The sequence below is a fragment of the Ixodes scapularis genome, unplaced genomic scaffold (genome assembly GCF_016920785.2).
Source record: "Ixodes scapularis isolate PalLabHiFi unplaced genomic scaffold, ASM1692078v2 PGA_scaffold6__148_contigs__length_123643588, whole genome shotgun sequence".
Classification (NCBI taxonomy): Eukaryota; Metazoa; Arthropoda; class Arachnida; order Ixodida; family Ixodidae; genus Ixodes; species Ixodes scapularis.
The window spans coordinates 21,612,292-21,630,392 of record NW_024609881.1 but is presented as its reverse complement, the minus strand read 5'-3'; the positions used below and the strand labels follow the sequence as shown (position 1 = coordinate 21,630,392).

The 18,101-nt window shown below is 45.7% G+C and overlaps 2 protein-coding genes across 2 annotated transcripts in view; both read right to left on the bottom strand.

The window, feature by feature from the left end:
- Positions 1-18,101, bottom strand: part of LOC8044145 (protein tweety) — a 52,403-nt gene that overhangs the window by 13,946 nt on the left and 20,356 nt on the right. The window contains exons 6-10 of the mRNA XM_042294647.1: positions 14,378-14,473; positions 14,249-14,321; positions 12,699-12,768; positions 12,569-12,624; positions 128-220 (exon numbers count right to left, since the gene is read on the bottom strand). Coding sequence (XP_042150581.1) covers positions 128-220; positions 12,569-12,624; positions 12,699-12,768; positions 14,249-14,321; positions 14,378-14,473 — 388 coding nt within the window. The remainder of the gene's footprint in view (positions 1-127; positions 221-12,568; positions 12,625-12,698; positions 12,769-14,248; positions 14,322-14,377; positions 14,474-18,101) is intronic.
- Positions 1,168-4,306, bottom strand: LOC121838405. The gene has a single exon (XM_042294646.1). The coding sequence runs from the start codon at positions 3,702-3,704 to the stop codon at positions 1,719-1,721; it is 1,986 nt and encodes a 661-aa protein (XP_042150580.1). The 5' UTR covers positions 3,705-4,306; the 3' UTR covers positions 1,168-1,718.

Below are 18,101 nucleotides of genomic sequence, written 5' to 3'. Positions count from 1 at the left end.
AGCTCCATCACACCCTGCCAGGCCAAGCAGGCCCCCTGTGCTCGGGTTAGTCTCGAAACTTTCAATGTGCCCCGCGGACGTGCGGCGGCTTGTTGCCCAACCTCAGCCTCCGACAGAGGGCACTGACCTCCTTGCGGGGGAAGTAGCGGTCAGCCACGTGGGTGACCGGCACAAGCAGCGTCTGGAGTCCGTCCACCGCACCCCGAGCATCCCTCAGGGGCTGCAGAAACAGGGCAGTCATGTGTCAGGTGGGAAAAATGGACTGCTTCCTTGCCATCTCCCAAAGGCACTCCAAATGCACGTCATTTATGGGGCACCTTCACGCTCCTCCTTTTGCGGACAGTGAGGAGCATCCCACTCTCTCGAATAATGCCCAAAGGTACATCTTTATAAAGAGGTGTTGAAACTCCCAGAAAGAACATTTTTTTTGAAGTGCCACGATATGATGTTCATGTCACAAATCAAGGTTTCCCGGAAAAGACGCAATGAATAAAATATAGTCAGGCATGTGCAAATAGTATGTTTGGGGGCATGTGCAAGTAGTATATTTGGAGTTTGAAGTGCATTCAAAGCGAGTAGTGGTTTTGGCCAAATATTTTCAAATCAAATAGTTTCTCAGACTTTGCAGAAGTGTTGTAAGTTGGGAGAGTTGGCATGATGGCATGATGAACAGAACAGTGCACAAAAAGACAAGGACAGAGAAAAGGAACATGCAGGACACACAAGCGCTGTTGCAGAAGTGTTGTAAGTTGGGCGAGTTGGTATGATGACATGATGAACAGAACAGCGCTTGTGTGTCCTGCATGTTCCTTTTCTCTGTCCTTGTCTTTGTGTGCGCTGTTCTGTTCATCATGTTCTCAGGCTTTCACTACCGTGCACCATGGTCAAACGAAAATTCAGCTGAACTGGGAAAGGTTATTTCCAAACTTCCACTTGTCCACTTCCAAGCTCACTTAATTTTAATATAACTATATGAACTGTGGCATGTAAACAACAGATTTGCCGCAGCTCTCCTACTCGAGGGATTTATAAATCTGCTTGCTATACGTGAATATTCTTTCTTCTACTTCAAAGTTGACACAAAGAAAACAAGCACGATTGATGAATGCGGGCAGTCAAGACATCACTGCATATATGCAGTTGAATCTCCTTAATTCAAATCCCCTTAAGGGGGGATGTGGGGATGAAAACCCAACTTTTTTATTTTCAAAGCCAAGTGAATGAAATTTTCAGGGTATGTTTATAGCATGAACAATCGAATAACAGCAACATTTCATGGTGCTGCACTTATTAGTTCTAAAGTTAGAAGAGTTTTTCCAATTTATTTTAATGCCTCCTTTGTTCCGAGCATAAAGTAATAATGAAACACAGTAACAGTGTGTAATTTGTTCTGAGGATTCCTGGATAGGTACTTAAGGGCAAGACAAGGCCCTTTTTTTAAATTTCATTTTAGGAAATATTTGCCGCAACATTGTATTTTATGTGATCAGCGGTCCTCACATTCATGCAAAATAATTGATTTGTCATAAATAGCTCGGACATTTTTTTTAGAAAAGGGGCTTGTCTTGCCCTCAGAAATTTATTCAGCATCTAGATTAAAAAAACAGCACAGAAATCCATCACACAGTTCTTAAGTTATCACCTGAACAAACACCAAGGTAAGCAAAAAATTCAATTTTGAGAAAACGGCACTTAAAGTTCCACTTCAGTTTTCAGCGTTAAAACGCCCCTGCAGAATAGTCTGAGGTGTCCTTTTGCAGTCTCTTGTTCTTCCGCTGTTCAGTCTTTGCTTGTTGCCTCTTGTTGGCCTTGCGTACCCGCATGGCGTCCTTTTCAGCCGCCCGCCGGAGAGCTAAATGAGCTGGCTTGAGCCCCAGTGCCTCAGAAATTGTCTCAGTCGCCCTGTACAGCCCGGCATTAAATCTCAGCACTGCCTCATGCAGTGCTGTTTCAACAGCAATTAGTGAAGCGTGCTGCTCCTTAGGCATCAGCGACCACAGCACCGAGTGAAAAGATTCGGACGCGTTCTGGGTCCTTGCCCCCATGCAGCGCTCAAGCAGTGATCTCTCAGAGAGGCGTTGATAGACCGGCAGCATTGCTTCAGCAACAAATGCTGGGAGGTTGTACTTGTGCTGGGGCTGAGGTTCACTCTTCGCTTCAGCAACTCTGTGCTGGCACCACGACTCGCTTCCGTCCGGGCAAAGTTCATGGTGGGGATTCTTGTCTGTTGATGTGACATGGTAGTATGTCGCCATCACTGCTCGCTGCATTTTTGTTAAGTCATTGCAGTTGTTCCTTAGGGCCCAACCATAGTAGCCTGTCAGTTTGTCGATGAGCACCTTAGTCAACTTGCCCTTTCCACCCAGAGGCTTGTCACTCTTTTGGACGATATTTCGGAGTGCGGTTCCCATCCTCTTCTGAACATGGTTCAGGCATTCCTCCTTTATGATAGGGACAATTCCGTATACATTCTCTTGCGAGAGGGCTGAGAAGGTCCTGCTGTCCCCATCCGAAACAAGCGTTGTGTAGCGCAGGTCGTGCTTCGAGATTGACCGCTTGAAAAGAATCAGAGCGGCTTCTACCTCCATCTGTCCCGATTTGGCGTCAGTGTTTTTCTGGCAAATGTGGTGTTGGTGCCAGGTGTGGTAGTTCTGGTCTCCAGGCTTGGGTCCTATCTGGCATCCAAGGCACAAGTTCGACAGAACCACAGCATCCAAGATGAGGCCAGTGTGGTACTCGATAACTGCACCAACACCAATGTGGGACGTGTAACCACGCTTGTGCCATGTCCCATCATACATTATGGTGACGTCTCTGTGGAAACCTGAATCCATCTCCTTGTAGATGGTTTTTACTGCTGAGGCCGATTCAGAATAAAATTCTTCCAAGCATTTTGCCTCTGGCTCCTTGAAAGTATTCTTGAGGTGCTCTTGGAAGGTCTTATGGTGGAGACCCCTGTGAGACACATTCATTGCCGCCCATAAATCGTTCAGAGCAGTCTGCCCCTTTCCAATTTGCTTCACTGCCATCATGGCTCGAATGTTGACCTCAAAGGCCCTGGAATCTTGCTGGCGTGGTGAACTCCATGAGTCTGCTATGATGCCGCAACGGGGACACACGACCTCCAACTTCAGTGCCAGCCCAAGCTGGGTGCCTTCTCGAATGGCCAATCCACTCTCCAAACAGTTCTTGCAAACTGTACAACACAGCAGTTCATTCAGAACATCAGTCTGGATAAGTAAAAACTTTGCACCTGTGCTTGTGGCAGACGACACCGTTCCGGGTGTGGGACCACGCTGCATGGCCTGGAGCTTCCTCTCGGTCGCCGACGTAGAAGAAAGTTCGGTTTGGACGGCATCACGACGCACAGCTGCCGCTTCGATCTCTTCTTGGGTCAAGAAATGCGTCCGCAGATGAACACGGGACGATGGTTTCTCTTTCATTGTCGCGGACGCAAAACTGGTGCTGGCGATCTCGGAAGACCCCGCGGCGCAGAGCGAGCTCGCGGGCCCTTGCGTACTCGCAGCGACAAATGCTTCCTCGGCGACGGCTGGCGCCGCGGTAAACTCGTTGTGGGACATATCAACCCGATCGTCGTCGCCGGTCGGCCGAGCTGAGTCCGACTTCGCCATGCGGACAAACTTCATAGATCGCTTCCGGCTGCCAAAGGCGTGCATAGTCTTGAATTTCATCTTCCTCCGCATCGTGCGCGATCACAAAATACGCAGGAAAGACAAATCGAAACTAGTAAAGGGGCGATAAACGATCGTAAAGGTGGCGAAAGAGCGAAGCGGAGCTGGAGAAAGCAAGCAGACCACTGAGTTAGCAGACGATGCGAACAGGCGACGCGGGAGAAACCGGTCGGTAGAACGGCGCTCCGGGAGAGGAGGAAGGCCGCGTTGGCCAATGACGACCTCGTATTCTGTTGAGCGCCCGCTTTAGCCAATCACGGCTCTCCGATCGCGAGAAGGAAAAACACCAGCGACGCGGGAACCACGAGGCTGACGCCATTTTGAAAGAAGGCAAAAGAAAGAGAAAGAAATCAGCTTCAAAACGGGACCAAGATGGCGGCCGCCAGCCGAACGAGGCGGGAGCGGCGACCGCGCAAAGTTGGGCTTGTTTGGTGTGTTTGATTGTCGATTTTGAGCTCCCGCGGCCTCGTTAGTAATTTTTTTAACACATTTCTAGCGCGAATTAGGTGCTGAAACTTACAGAGAAGATAGTTTATGGAATAAAGAACCCGAAAATGTTATTTTCCAAAAAACGCCATTTTCGCAATTTTTTGGTTTCCAAGACCCGCGTCCCCCCTTAATTCAAACTCGCGGATAATTCGAACTAACATGCAGGTCCCGTCCTATGCGTTTCTAGAAAGGAAACTCCCAAAAATTCAAACTTTGCATTATTCAAACAAAGTTCTGGTCCCCCTCGGATTCAAATTAACGGGATTCCACTGTACTCTTGCATAATGGCAACGGGTTAGCCCCGTTCAGTGCTCTTCTCCTCAAGCAGCTGTGCACTGCGGGGAAGCAGTACCCGCAGGGCCCGCAATGCAGAGGTGCTCAGTCAGAAGCGCATACAAAGGGGCTTACCTGCCGCCATCAACACTTCAAAAAATATGAATATTGCAGTTCACCTCGAAGCGAATATCAAATAGCGTACTATACAAAACTACTATTAGAAAATTAAAATATTCACATAACGCTAAATATAGCGCAACTACACTGCTAGACCCCTCCGAGCGGTTCCGAAACATGCTTTTATTTTGGGGTCGGCGTCTTGAAATAGACGCACGTTTCGGAATCGCTCTTAGCACCTTGCAACATAATTATTGCCCTACACAATTTGTTTTTTCTTTTTAGCCCAGATTGTGTTTTATCAGCTGATTTTCATGGAGATTTGTAACCAAAAACAGACACCGAACATTACGCCCATAGGGAACCATATAAAAAAATTTTAAAAAGAAAGTCTATGGCTGGATTTGAACCCCACACCTTGAAATTGTGAGTCAAGTGCTTCACCGACAAAACTATCGAATGACTGTGTTTGCTCTCGCACATAAAAGCAAACACCTTCGCGTGGGCGTAGCCGCACGCCTTGCGGCCTTAAAGGGACACTGGCAGAGTATTTATGCGCACCAAGGTTTTTATTTGTACATGACATATGAGAGCCCAACTTCCCAAAACATAATTTGTGGCTCGAAATTTATTTTCTTATCACCCAAAAATCGCCAATCGAGAATCGAGCTCACTATCTTCACCGAGGTCACGTGGCGTTCCCTACACACACACACCAAATATAATCAAAGCCGTGGGTCATCAAAGGTGCACACTCAATATTAAAAATAGAAAAAAATATATGATACCCATTTTTCGTAGGTTCTAAAAAACTGCAAATATGTCGAATGAGAAAAAGAAAAAAATTCCAGAGAGAATTGGATGCACTCTGCATTCTTTGCATAATTCTCAACATGGCGTTGTATCGCAAGAGTCGCAAGCTGGACGGCAGAATGAAGCAGACTAAGCGATGGCGGCGGACGATGGACATGGGACCTCTACTTCAGAACTGTTGTTCACAATGCCGTCGAGTCTGTCTAGCTTCGAGAGAAAAATTGTTTACCGATTAAAACTAGGGATGCCGCGAACTTTTTTCGAATCGAAGTTTCGATGATCAAATCAAGCGGTTCGAAAGGTTCGAAAGATTTCGAATGTTCGAACTTTCCATATTGAGAAATTCGACGGAAGTCGAATTTTCGAACGTATTAAACTAAGAAGTTTGACGCTTTTCGAATTTTCGAACTTGTTACGCTGCAAAACTCGATGCTTGTCGAACTTTCGAAAATGATAGACTAAAAAATTAGATGACTTTCAAAATTTCGAACTTCTTGCACTAAAAAGTTCGAAGCTTTTCAAACTTCCTATGCTAATAAATTCAATAATTTTCTAACTTTCAAACTTATTAATCTAAAGAATTCGAAAATTGTAGAACTCTCGATTCCTGAAAAGTCAAAAGTTCGACGAACTTCGAACTTTTAGGGTAAAAGTTCGAAGCTCGTCGAACTTGAAAAGACCGGCGGGCGGTTTCATTTGGATTCAAGCAGTGAGGTACATTCGTAATTTTTTTTCGCAATTTTACATGGGGTGACGCATTCCTTGCGAAAGACAAAGCCGTTTATTTCAATAATCTGGCATGCTTGGTTTTAGAAAAATAGATTCCCGAAGGAGCGAGGAAGGACGACGGTTTTTGACAATTGTCGTTTGTGCCATATTTGAAGCGCGCTATAGCCGAAGCTATTTATGGTAGAGATGTTAAACTTTTTAAGAATAATTTATATATAGCCTAGGTGAGTGTCGTCTTAAAGGGGCGGTGCAATGATTTTAACACTGAACGAATGTGCAGCTTGTATTTTTTATATTGTTCACTTTGGCATAAGTAAGAGAAAAAGTGCCACCATACCCCAAAATACCTCTATTTCGCTGCGTTTTTGCAAAATAAGAAACACTTTTTTTCCCAACCTGCGGCCACATGGTGGCCGCAAATAGAACCTGTGGTGTGACGTCATTCGGAGTGGTTTTTGTAAGTGACGGTGTTAGGCACTTGTAAGCTTGATTTATGGTTAAGTTTAAAAGATCTTGTTGTTTAGGCATGCTGAAACGCTTCAAAAGCCTAACATTGCCGCTAAAAGATTTGTGGCGCCATCTACCGCAAGTCAACCAAACCGGCCGTCGCCGTCATCTGTCGACGCCCGAGGCGCCTATGGCGGCTACACGAGCAACCCGGACGTTTTGTCTTTCCCTCGCTCGACGGAGTGCGTTGGTCGTGGTCCGTAGTATCGTGGTATCGTTATTGTTCCTGGTGTCTCGATCTCGACTTCGACTGCCCGCCGCGTCGACTGCCCGCCGCACAAGTCCACTTGCGCTCGACGTCGCTCAGGCCGTCCGCCCATGCCGCCATGTTGGTCGGGAATCGACGGGAGAGTGGGAGAGCGGCGAGCCTGGCGAGCGCTGGGGAAACGGAAGCCAGAAGCACCCAACCGGAAACCAACGCCACTCCGAATGACGTCACAGGCAAAGCTGGTGCCGCTTCAATGTTGAGTTGAGGGGTGCCAGAGATATCAATTTCTTTCATTTTTTTTAATGAAAACTAGGGCAAGCAGGAAAGAATAGTTTTCGGTCCTTCGTTTTATATGTGGCCGGGATAAATTCCCGCAATTAATTAGCCAAAGTCCGCAAATTGTCGCACCGCCCCTTTAAGATATGATTATTGTTGTTCAAGACGAGTTTCGAATAAATATCCAAACATGTACCTACGGACGATTATGCCCTAAACTTGGTCATTTTTTTTCGCCTACATGGTTTGGGTATCGCATTTAAATTAACACCAGAGAGCACATATCATTATTACCATCTGCAGAATACAAAATAATGTATTTATTGTTTTTTTTCACAATGAGGAATAAATTAACTCATGGGGGAAGATTTCCAAAAATTGTTCAAATTCAGCGCGTCATAAAAAAAATGTTTTTTTTTTTTCTCATTTTACATTTTTGGGACGTGTTTCTTTTGGCCTGTACACATTTCGGTAGGAGAAACTTGTTTCATAGTTCTGGGCCTCTGAATATGCAAGAAAACAACACTTCCAGCGGGTTCTTAATAGTTTTTTTTTTTCTCTCCAGCTTTTTATTTTTGCATTTATTGTTATGTTTATTTATTGATCATTTTTTACCAATGGCACAGTTATTTAGGTCGAAAAGACATAGCTTTGAACTTTCGAGCCACCGAGCATGTGACGAGTAGTGCCTCCTGACAACGAGTTTCTAAAGGCCTGTTCACACATGCAGCAGAGTGCAACAAGCATAGCGCTGACCTCGTGCTAAGCACGTGCCGGCGGGAGCGTTCACCAGCTTTGTATCGCACCGTCAAAACTGTTGCTCATGGCATACGATAAGCACCTGACGGCACGTGAGCAGCGTTACATGCATGATGCAGCGACGCGATCTTTTATGCAGTGAAGAGCGACAGTAGCTATACATATGCATAAATAATTTCAGATTAAAATAAGCTCGACCACGCCCTCTTTCGCCGTATTGTTTTCTTTAACAGTCCGAAATATGTGGGAGAGGGGGGGGGGGGGAGAGACTGGAGCTCCCCTCCTTCCCCTTCCCCCACCCTCGTTTTCCTCTTCCGACGCCACTGGTATGGTAGAACGCTCCTCGACCTCGAGTTGCGTCAGCTTCTGTGCTTGTTGCTCGGCGTTTCTTCCGCCCCAGAAAAAAAACCTCCAAAGCAATTACAAACAAAAAAATTGTAAAGGTGCAGGCGAGCTGGTGTATGTTGATCATGATGCAAATTCCCGAGACTGGGAATGAAATTCGCAAGAAATAGTGTAAGAAGAAAGAAAAAAGGGGACAGGACAACGTCTCAAACTCAGCTGAGTTGAGTTTAAGACGTTTTCCTGTCCCCTTTTTTCTGTCTTCTTACTAGGGATGCCGCGAACTTTTTTCGAATCGAAGTTTCGATGATCGAATCAAGCGGTTCGAAAGGTTCGAAAGATTTCGATTTTTCGAATTGTCTATATCGTAAAATTCGACGGAGGTCGAATTTTCGAACTTGTTAAGCTAAGAAGTTCGACACTTTTCGAACCGTCGAACTTATTACGCTAAAACATTCGATCTTTTCGAACTTTCTACCTTATTGTGCTGCAAGGTTCGATGCTTGTCGAACTTTCGAACTTGACAGACCAAAAAATTCGATGAATTTCGAACTTTCGAACTTATTTTTCAAGAGAATTCGAAAAGTTTCGAACTTTCGGATTCTGAAAAGTCAGAAGTTCGACGAACTTCGAACTTTTAGGGTAAAAGTTCGACGTTCGTTGAACTTCGAAAGACCGGCGGACGGTTTCATTTGATTTCAAGTAGTGGGGTACATTCGTAATTTTTTTTTCTCGAACTTTTACACGCGGTGCTGCGTTCCTTACGAAAGACAATGTCGTTTATTTCAATGTTCTGGCATGCTTAGGTTTAAAGAAATAAATCCCCGAAGGGGCGAGGAAGGACGACGGGTTTTTGACGATTATCGTTTGTGCCAGATTTGAAGCACGCTGCAGCCGGAGCTATTTATGGTAGACACGTTATACTTTTTTTAAGAATGATCTATGTATAGCCTAGGTAAGTGCCATCTTAAGATGTGAGTATTGTTATTCAACGTGAGTTTCGAAGAAATGTCCAAACATGTATCTGCATGCAATTATAACCTAAACTTGATATTTATTTTCGTCTAAGTTGTTTGAGGTATCGCATTTAAATTAACACCACAGACAGTACATATCATTGCCATCTGCAGAATACGAAATAATATATTTATTGTTTTTTCACGTTAAGGAATAAATTAACTCATGGGAGAAGATTTCTAATAGTGTTCAAGTTCAGCACGTCATTAAAAGAAAACTTTTTTTTTTTTTTCGCTTCACGTTCCTGGGACGTGTTTCTTTTAGCCTGTACACATTTTGGTAAAAGAAACTTGTTTCGAAGTTCTGAACCTCTGAATATGCAAGAATAGAACACTTCCGACGAATTCTTGATAGTTTTTTTTTTCTCCTGCTTTTTATTCCCGCATTTATTCTTCTTTTTTTTTCTTTTTTTTTTTTTTTTGCTATTGGCACAGATGTTTAGGTCGAAAAGACAGCTTTGAACTTCCGAACCACTAAGCATGTGACGAGCAGTGCCTTCTGACAACGAGTTTCTAACAATGACCATCTACGCAACCTTTTATGCAGTGAAGAGCGACAGTAGCTATACATATGCATAAATAATTTCAGATTAAAATAAGCTCGACCACGCCCTCTTTCCCCGTATTGTTTTCTTTAACAGTTCGAAATACCTGCAAGGGGGAGAAGGAGGCTGAAGCCCCCCCCCCCCCCCTCGCTACCCTCTTTCCCCCCGTTTTTTCTCTTCCGACGCCACTTGTATGGTAGAACGCTCCTCGACCTCGAGTTGTGTCGGCTTTTGTGCTTTTTGCGAGGCGATTCCTCCGTCCCAGAAAATAAACCTCCAGGACAATTACAAACTTCACCGGATCGGATTACTACCAGCGTGCAAGGGGTGGCGAGGTAGTTTGCCAGGTCGCTTCAAGATTTTTCTGAGCCTCAACCTCCTGCTCGCCTCTGGCCGTTTCGAACTGGATGAGTCTCGTAAAACAGTGTGTTCGTGCAATCACTACTGCGTGATGCAGGTTAAAGACCCCCCCCCCCTGGGGCTGGCGGTCACAATTCTGCACTGGCAAATATTCTAGCACGTCCGGGACACTCGTCGTCTCATTTAATTGCCTGACCAACTTCGCAGAATCTAGATATCACACCCTAACTTTTCTAAACTTGATTTCGTGAAAACCAGTCAGTCGTGAAAACGTTATTTGAAACTGAAACTGTGGAAAAACTTGAAAATCGGACTTCGAACTTTGAAAACTTGGATTAGAAAGAAATTCAAAATCTTCAAAGTTTTTCTTTTTTTTTTTTTTTTTAGCGTTAAAGAGAATCGAAACCTTCGAACTTTTCGAACTTTATGCAAAAAGAAATTCGAAATCTTCGAATTGTTCGAACTTCATGTCTATAAAAATTCGAAGCGTTCGAAGTTTTCGAATTTTTTTTTCAAAGAATTTCGAGATCTTCGAATTTATCGAACCTGAAGTAAAAAAATATTCGAAATATTCGAATTCGAAATTTTGGAAACCGTGAAAGCTTCGAAATTTTCGAATTCGAAACTCCGCTGTGGTCAAAAGTTGCGAATTTTTCGAAATCGAACCTCGGTTGGTACGAAAATATTGAAATTTTTCGAAATCGAACCTTAGTTCGCTTCGCAAATATCGAAACCTTTCGAAATCGAACCTAGGGTGGTTCGCGACATCCCTACTTCTTACACTTTTTCTTTCAAATTTCATTCCCAGTCTCAGGATTTTGCATCATGTACAAACTAAACTTACTATATGCCAGCGTCACTCGGGCGGCGTTTGATCGGATTACTACCAGCGTGCAAGGGGGTAGGGAGGCAGTTTGCCAGGTCACTTCAAGGTTTTTCTGAACCTCAACCGACTTCAAACTTTGCACACTTGGACTTAAAAAAAAAAAATCAAAAACCTTCAAAGTTTTTTGGTTTTTTTTCGAATTTAGCATTAAAGGAGAATCGAAACCTTCGAACTTTTCTAACTTTATGTAGAAAGAAATTCGAAATCTTCAAATTTATCGAACTTTTTGTCTTAAAAAATTCGAGACATTGGAGTTTTTCGAATTTTAGATCCAAAGAAATTCGAAACATTCGAATCTCTCGAATTTCAAATTAGGGAAGTTCGAAATCTTCGAATTTATCGAAACTCAAGTAAACAAATATTCGAAAAAATCAAACCCAAACTTTTAGAAACCGTGAAAGCTTCGAACTCTTCGAATTCGAAACCCCACGATTTTGGAAAGTTGCGAATTTTTCGAATTCGAACCTCCCTACGGTCGAAAATATCGAAACTTTTCAAAATCGAACATCAGTTCAGTTCAAAAATATTGAAACCTTTCGAATTCGAACCTAGGGTTGTTCGCGGCATCCCTAATTAAAACAATTAGGATTTATTCTGTACAACACGCCCAACCACCAAGCTGATTTGCACAAAGACGCCGCCGAGTCGTCGCACCTTCTTCTGGCCTAAGACATTGCTCATCTTACGAACACGAATTGGTAAAAGCTTGAAAAATGCACAAAGGTCAAGCACCAAGTGCTTGAATTCTGCGTTTTTTGTATGAATGCGACATGTACGTTTTTCGTCTGCTTCACAAAACAAACAGAAAAAATGAAGCAAAAAAGAAATGTGGTTGGGTGTAGCCACATGACTTTCAACAGCTCTCTTATCTACATTTCCTCATCCTCCCCAGATCAATTTCGGTTTTGAGCAGTTGCATTTTTTTACTTTATTAAATATATATGCGACACTGTAGCAAAATATAGATTGGGTAATCTTCAACACCATACTAAATCGCTTGGCAAAAAATAAGAAATCTTTTTATAGGGGGCGTCAGCATCTTTTTAAATACATCTGAGCTTGTCGTGCTGCACCATGTCACGGCGTTTGTTAAAAATCTGAGCGAATTTCAACATACTTTCTCCATGGCGAGGCGGCACCATTCGAATGCTTCTCTTTGGCGAAACAGATGACCGCAGAATTTTCCTCGAGAACGTAGGAAACAGCAAAAGTAGCAGGAAGAGCCTTCACCAGACGAACGCCGATTGGTGTAAAGCCTGCCTATTACACATTCTGTGTTTACCAGTCTTTGTCAGCATGATGAAGCATGTAAATTTTTTTTTTTCTAGAAAAGTTAGATTTGTGACAATGTCCCTTATCTATGCTTAAAAAAGGAAAAAAGCAGTTTCTAAGTTCAGGGTTCCTTTAACAAAATGTAAACAAATTAAAGAGTCTTAGTTTTTCCGTGCCCCCAAGATTATTGCGGCCCTTTGGAACTCAAAATCCCCCCCAAAGTCCAGACCCCTCAAAATTGAAGCCGCACATCGCACGCAAGTGATCTCGCTGAGGCTCACCTCAATGAAGGGGCTGGTGACGTCGTCCCCACAGTGGAGGTAGTAGCCGAGCACCACTGGAAACGCACCAAAAGCGTCAACGCACCCCCATCTACGGTAGCCCAGAGAGAACGCAGAAGTGTCTACCCACCGGAGTCCAGCATCCCACTGGATTGCTTCTGCAGGAACGGCTCCGGGTCCAGGCAGAAGTCTGACCCGGCCTGGAACAACAAGAGGGGTGGTTCTACATTTTGTTCCACCATAACTTGGCAAGCAGCGAACGCTACAGTCCCAGTGAGCCAAGTAATGCGTTGGAAGGAGACATGTTACTGTACTCTATCTCAGCTGCAGGCACCGCTGTCGAAGCCACAGGCAGAAGAGAAAGGAAAGCCGCTTTTGTAAGAATTTTGAGTGATGGGTTAATTGTTGAAGGGGACAAAAGCGGTGCTTGGGACTCACACAGGAGGATCCTAACACGACGTAAAAGAGGTCGGTGAAAAAAATTCTCACTCCGTCAGGTGCAATGAAGGTGAACTAGCTCTAATTTACAGTTCCTAACCCCCTCCCCCCCTTTCACGGAGTGCAATGCCATTGGTTGTAAAAGAAAATTCCGAGGACACCTAAGCACTTTTTATGAGTTGCGCATGTGAAAGCATGAATGTAGAATCCAATGCCGCTGAGTGCTCCTTCGAGTTTTGCGGTGCGAGTGTCACGGCACCGAGCCAGGGCGGTCTGCGCGGCGGTGCACCACACAGGCCGCCTTAGCTCGCCGGTGACTGCTGCGCTGCTGGCGCCCACGCCATGAAGAGGGCGTTCCTTGAAACTATGACATGTGCCAGCCAGTGGCAGTTTATTCATCAATTCGCTGCTACATACTACAGGCTTCACTCCATGGGACGGGAATTTACATGCCGTTTGGTATGGCCTCAAAAGCTGATAACACTGGTTTCGCTCCATGAGACAGCTAATGCTTTCACATTAACACTGTGCTGCATTGCTGACATATCTCCCATGACCTTGCTACGACCAACATGGGCGAGCAAAATCCGTTCAGGATTGCCCACCCGTGCCCACGTCAGCTGCTACAGACCACACACAAGCGTTGCGCCAAGACAGAATCCACCTCCACTGAAGTGTGATTTCCGCGGAACGCCCTGTTATAGGTATTAGAAGTGTGCTTCAATTTTCCTTCAGTGTAACCACATCCCTAATATACAGGTTTTTACTAGGGAGAGGGCCTACCATATTTAATATTTACGAGTCAGCTAAGTCTTCAAGAAATCCAGTTGCCCCCTTCGTCATGGCTCGAGCTACCCTTCCCATAATGCGAGTCAGCCAAACCTACACAATAAGGCACAAACTATAGAGTGCTTGGCTCATAGTCATGTAGTAATGAGTGGCCCTCAGATCTGCTAAGATAGTACTTCATCTGAATAGACACTTTACTTTGAGGCAGGGACAGTCAAGGAAATTTGAGAGTTTGGGAACACTCAAGGGTACCTTGCGAAACTCCTGCCTTCCTAGGAACATAGTTTGAGAGCCCACGCTTTATTGCACCGGTGCAAAGACCGGGAAGGGTGCCTTGGACGGCACTAAATGCAGCAAGGGATTTCACAAGATAAAAAAAAAAGAACCCGAGCTAAAGCCAAAATGGACTTTTGTCACTGCGCCTTTGGCGAGCGAGAGAAGCGTGCGGCTCACCACGCAGATGCCAAGGTAAAGGGAGACCATGACCCAGCAGAGCACCACAGAGAGCAGCCCCAGCACGGAGAACCTGGGGAGAGGAGGCAGTGAGGAAGAGGAACGGCGGAGGGCGGGGCAGCCACGCACAGGATGAGGAGGCAGCGCGAGTGCCGGATGACGCCCCACAGCAGGAGCAGGCACACCAGGATGAGGACACACAGCAGGCCGATGGTGGCGGGCCACCTGCACAGGACAGCAGGCGGTCAGCGACAAGCAACGGTTGAGGACAACCGATGGCAGAGGACAACTAATGTCAAGGTCAACAAATGCTCAAGGACAACTAACAGTCAAGAGAACCGACAGTGGGAAATGGAAATTGAGAACAACCGATAGCCAAAAATGACCGCATCTCCATGTGGTGAATGATGTTGATTGGGGCGAAGCTCTGGTGGTGCTGATGATACTGATTTTGTTCATAGGTAGTGCTGATGGTGCTGATTTTTTTTTTTTATTGCTCATAGGTAGTGCTGAGTTCCGGGTTGCGTTTCAATTTCATTATTACTGCTTTATGGTCGATGAAATGCAGAGCCAGTGGTTCTTTTAGCGGATCAGCTTGGATCCGCTAGAAGCCGTGGGAACGCATTTCCACCGCTTAAGTCAACGGTCCATGTCAGAAAGAATATATGGTATGGATCGGGGCTATATACGCACTTGAGCATTTGACCACAGCGCCCTCTCGTCTATAAACGTTGAGCCAACGCATGCAAAGTTTAACGCGATTATATAAGCATTTCACCGCAGCGCCCTCTCCTGTATAGACGTTGAGCGGCTACATGCAACGTTTCATCCATGACATCCTCAGCTCTTGAGTTACTACCACATCTCAGAGCACCCTACTCGTCCTGCAGTCGCGGCCGAGTGGTTAAGGCGATGGACTAGAAATCCATTGGGGTCTCCCCGCACAGGTTCGAATCCTGTGGGCTGCGCAAACATTTTTTCTTTTTTTTAAGAAGAGAGATGGGATGGCAATCGATGTGAGCACGGACGCCGGACGGACGAGGCTAGACCCTAAGGAGCTTCGCCCTTAAAACATCCGCTGGTCAAAAACAGCTAACGGTCAAGAACAACAGATGGTGAAGGAGAACGTCAAGAGAACCGATGATAAAAGAGGACCAACAGTCAAGGAGAACCAACAATGGGAAAGAACCAGCAGTTGGCAAGCGACGGTTGAGAGAAGCTGATGGTCAAGAACAACTGAAAGGGACACCGAAGTGGGTTTTAAGATTGTCCTTTTATGGCGCAGAATCTATGCACCTTAAGTATTTTAGAAAACCCAAAATTACAATCATGCAGGGTCAAAAAAAGTGCAATGCAATATTACGTTTTGTTTTTGGATGGGGAGAAAAAGCTAAGCATGATCTTCATTTTGGGTTTCCTAGGATGCTTAGGACACATAGGTTCAGTTTGCACAATAAGAGAACCATTTCAAAATACACATTAGTGCCCCTTGAAGATCAAAGACAACCGATGGGCAAGGGCAGTCTAGTGCGGTCCTAGCGCACTCGCAATGTGCGCATGTAAGCATTCAAAGGGGCATTTCTGCCTGCCACTGTCGCTGTATGCAGCATAATTTTCTCGCTAGTCATCTTGTTGTTCCCTTGCTTTCGTGTCGGAGCACATATTGCCAGCAGTCATTGTGCTTGTTTCAAAGTTTGTGCACTCGACTAAGCGATGGTGTGCGCCATGCGGGGAGAGGGACAGCCTTCCAAAGACTTGTCATCTTAAGTACCCTTGTCGGGTCCCAGAGATCCCATATTTTCCTGATCACCCCAGCGCCAAAGTGAAGTGTTTTCCGAGTTTAACCAATACAGTTGCCGACCGATTATTCGGACTTCGCAGGGACCGAAAAAACGTCTGAATAATTGAGCAGTCCGAAAAATCAGCAGATTGAAAAACTTGCCTTTATTACTTCCAAGTGGGCTTAAAAAAAACGTAAATAGTGCCTTGCTTCAAATTACACCTGCGTGCCTTGTTTTAGGTTACGCCTGCGTTTGCGTTCGGCAACCTTCTGTTAGCTTCAGAATCGCTGCCTTCTTTTCTAGCATTATGGTCGAGTATTTTCTGCGCTTCTTAACGACACATTGCGGCGGCAGAAGAACAGATGGGGCCATGACGTCCAAGCCAGCTTTGTCCGAACGAGATTAGAGGCGCAAATCCACGAGCGCAAAATGGCGACTGGCGACGCGAAAGTGGAGCTACAGTGGCTTAAAGGGGTAGTGAAACGAAATTTTAGCGCCGATCTTGTTGCATAAATATGGGCTAGGGACAGGCACCACCTCGGAAATATAAATATTGCGCTGTAAAACACAGGAGAACTAATTTTAAACAAAATTAAACGATTTCAAATTCTCATCTGGTGGATGGGGGGAAGTTCTCGTGACATCACTTGTGCCAAAATAGCAGCGCCGTTCTGCGGCAATACGGCGTGCCGGCAGAATTCGCCTAGGCCTGAACGTGTTCGCAAAGCCTTGGCGGAGAAAGCCAAAGCGTAGTTGGCCACAGTGAGCTCGTTCTCGTTGCGGCTCTTTGCACGACACGGCCCGAGCATGCTTCTGGCACGGCCGGTATTAGTTGCTGCGAGTCGCGAGCTGCAAGCCGACGTTAAAAAAGATATGTTTGAACTACGAGGGTGTCAGCAAGAGCCACGCAAATGCCAAACACCTGTTCACACTGGGAGCGGACACGCGCGTTTGATCGAAGTGCTGGATTCGCTCTGTTAGACCGCGTTTCGGTAAGCGCTTCTGGACCGATCTCTTACGATTGCAACTCGATACTGACATGACACTCGGCAGAGAAAGGTTAGACCGACATTGCGTAGCTCCCACGAACTGCTATAGCTCGACACTGACGTAGCGTCGAGTCAGAATAAAAATGGCATACTAATAACAGAGTGTAGGTACATACCGAGTTGCCAAGGTAATCCGTATGGCGTTTATTTGAGCTCTATATCACACAAAACAAGGAGATAGAATCAATGAGAATCCCTTTTCGACGACAGCGTTCGTCACCGCTGTCTCGGAAAACAAGGAGATCGAGATGACAAGGGGAAAATATTGACCTCTGAAATTTAGTTCAGGGATCAAACTACTCATCCGGTAAGGGTCCACAAGGGTCGCGCGGGCATATTCCATTCAGCAGGCCAGCCGGTCATGGACAGACGGTCTTGGCCAAGGACCGCCAGAGCAACGGTGCGCCGAGTCGATGTTGCTGCTAGGCCTACTATATTCTGCCGAGCTCGCTCGGTCGGCAGAATCGTGGCTGTTGTAGCTCTTCTCGTGTGTTTGTGGATCCTGCGTTCTTGATCGTCGTGGTCTGTTTTAAGTACTCCTTCCTTTTTTCTTGCTGGTTGAAGTCAGGACGCACGAGAAGAGCACGAAGAAAAATAAATGTCCGTTGGTGGCCGATACCAAGTAACTGAGCGACGCTGTCGGCCTTGTTGATTTGATCGTAAAAAGTGCGTAAGACAGCTTCGGAGCTGTCGTAGGATTCTGTCGTAACCTGCGCAAAGGTTACGACAATTTCGTTTCGAGAGCACGGGTTTTCTCTCAAATTTGTCGTACGCACTTTTTTCGTCGTGAATTCGCTTTGAGAATCCGGCCTCAGAGCTGGTTTTGTCAGTGCTGCCGTGGTTGCCGACTTGCCGTGGTCCCGTGGTGCAGCGTGCGTGCAGCCCTTGCACATCTCAAACGGCCACGTTGTCACAGGTCGTAAATCGTCGACGCGCCACCAAGTGGCAACGCTCGTAACCACAACATTCACGCCGTAGCCTTTCCCGACCGGCACAAGTGACGTCACGAATGCGCCCAATATC

Excerpts from the sequence above, each read along its gene's own strand:
- LOC121838405 (XM_042294646.1), bottom strand. The coding sequence starts at position 3,704 with ATGCGGAGGAAGATGAAATTCAAGACTATGCACGCCTTTGGCAGCCGG.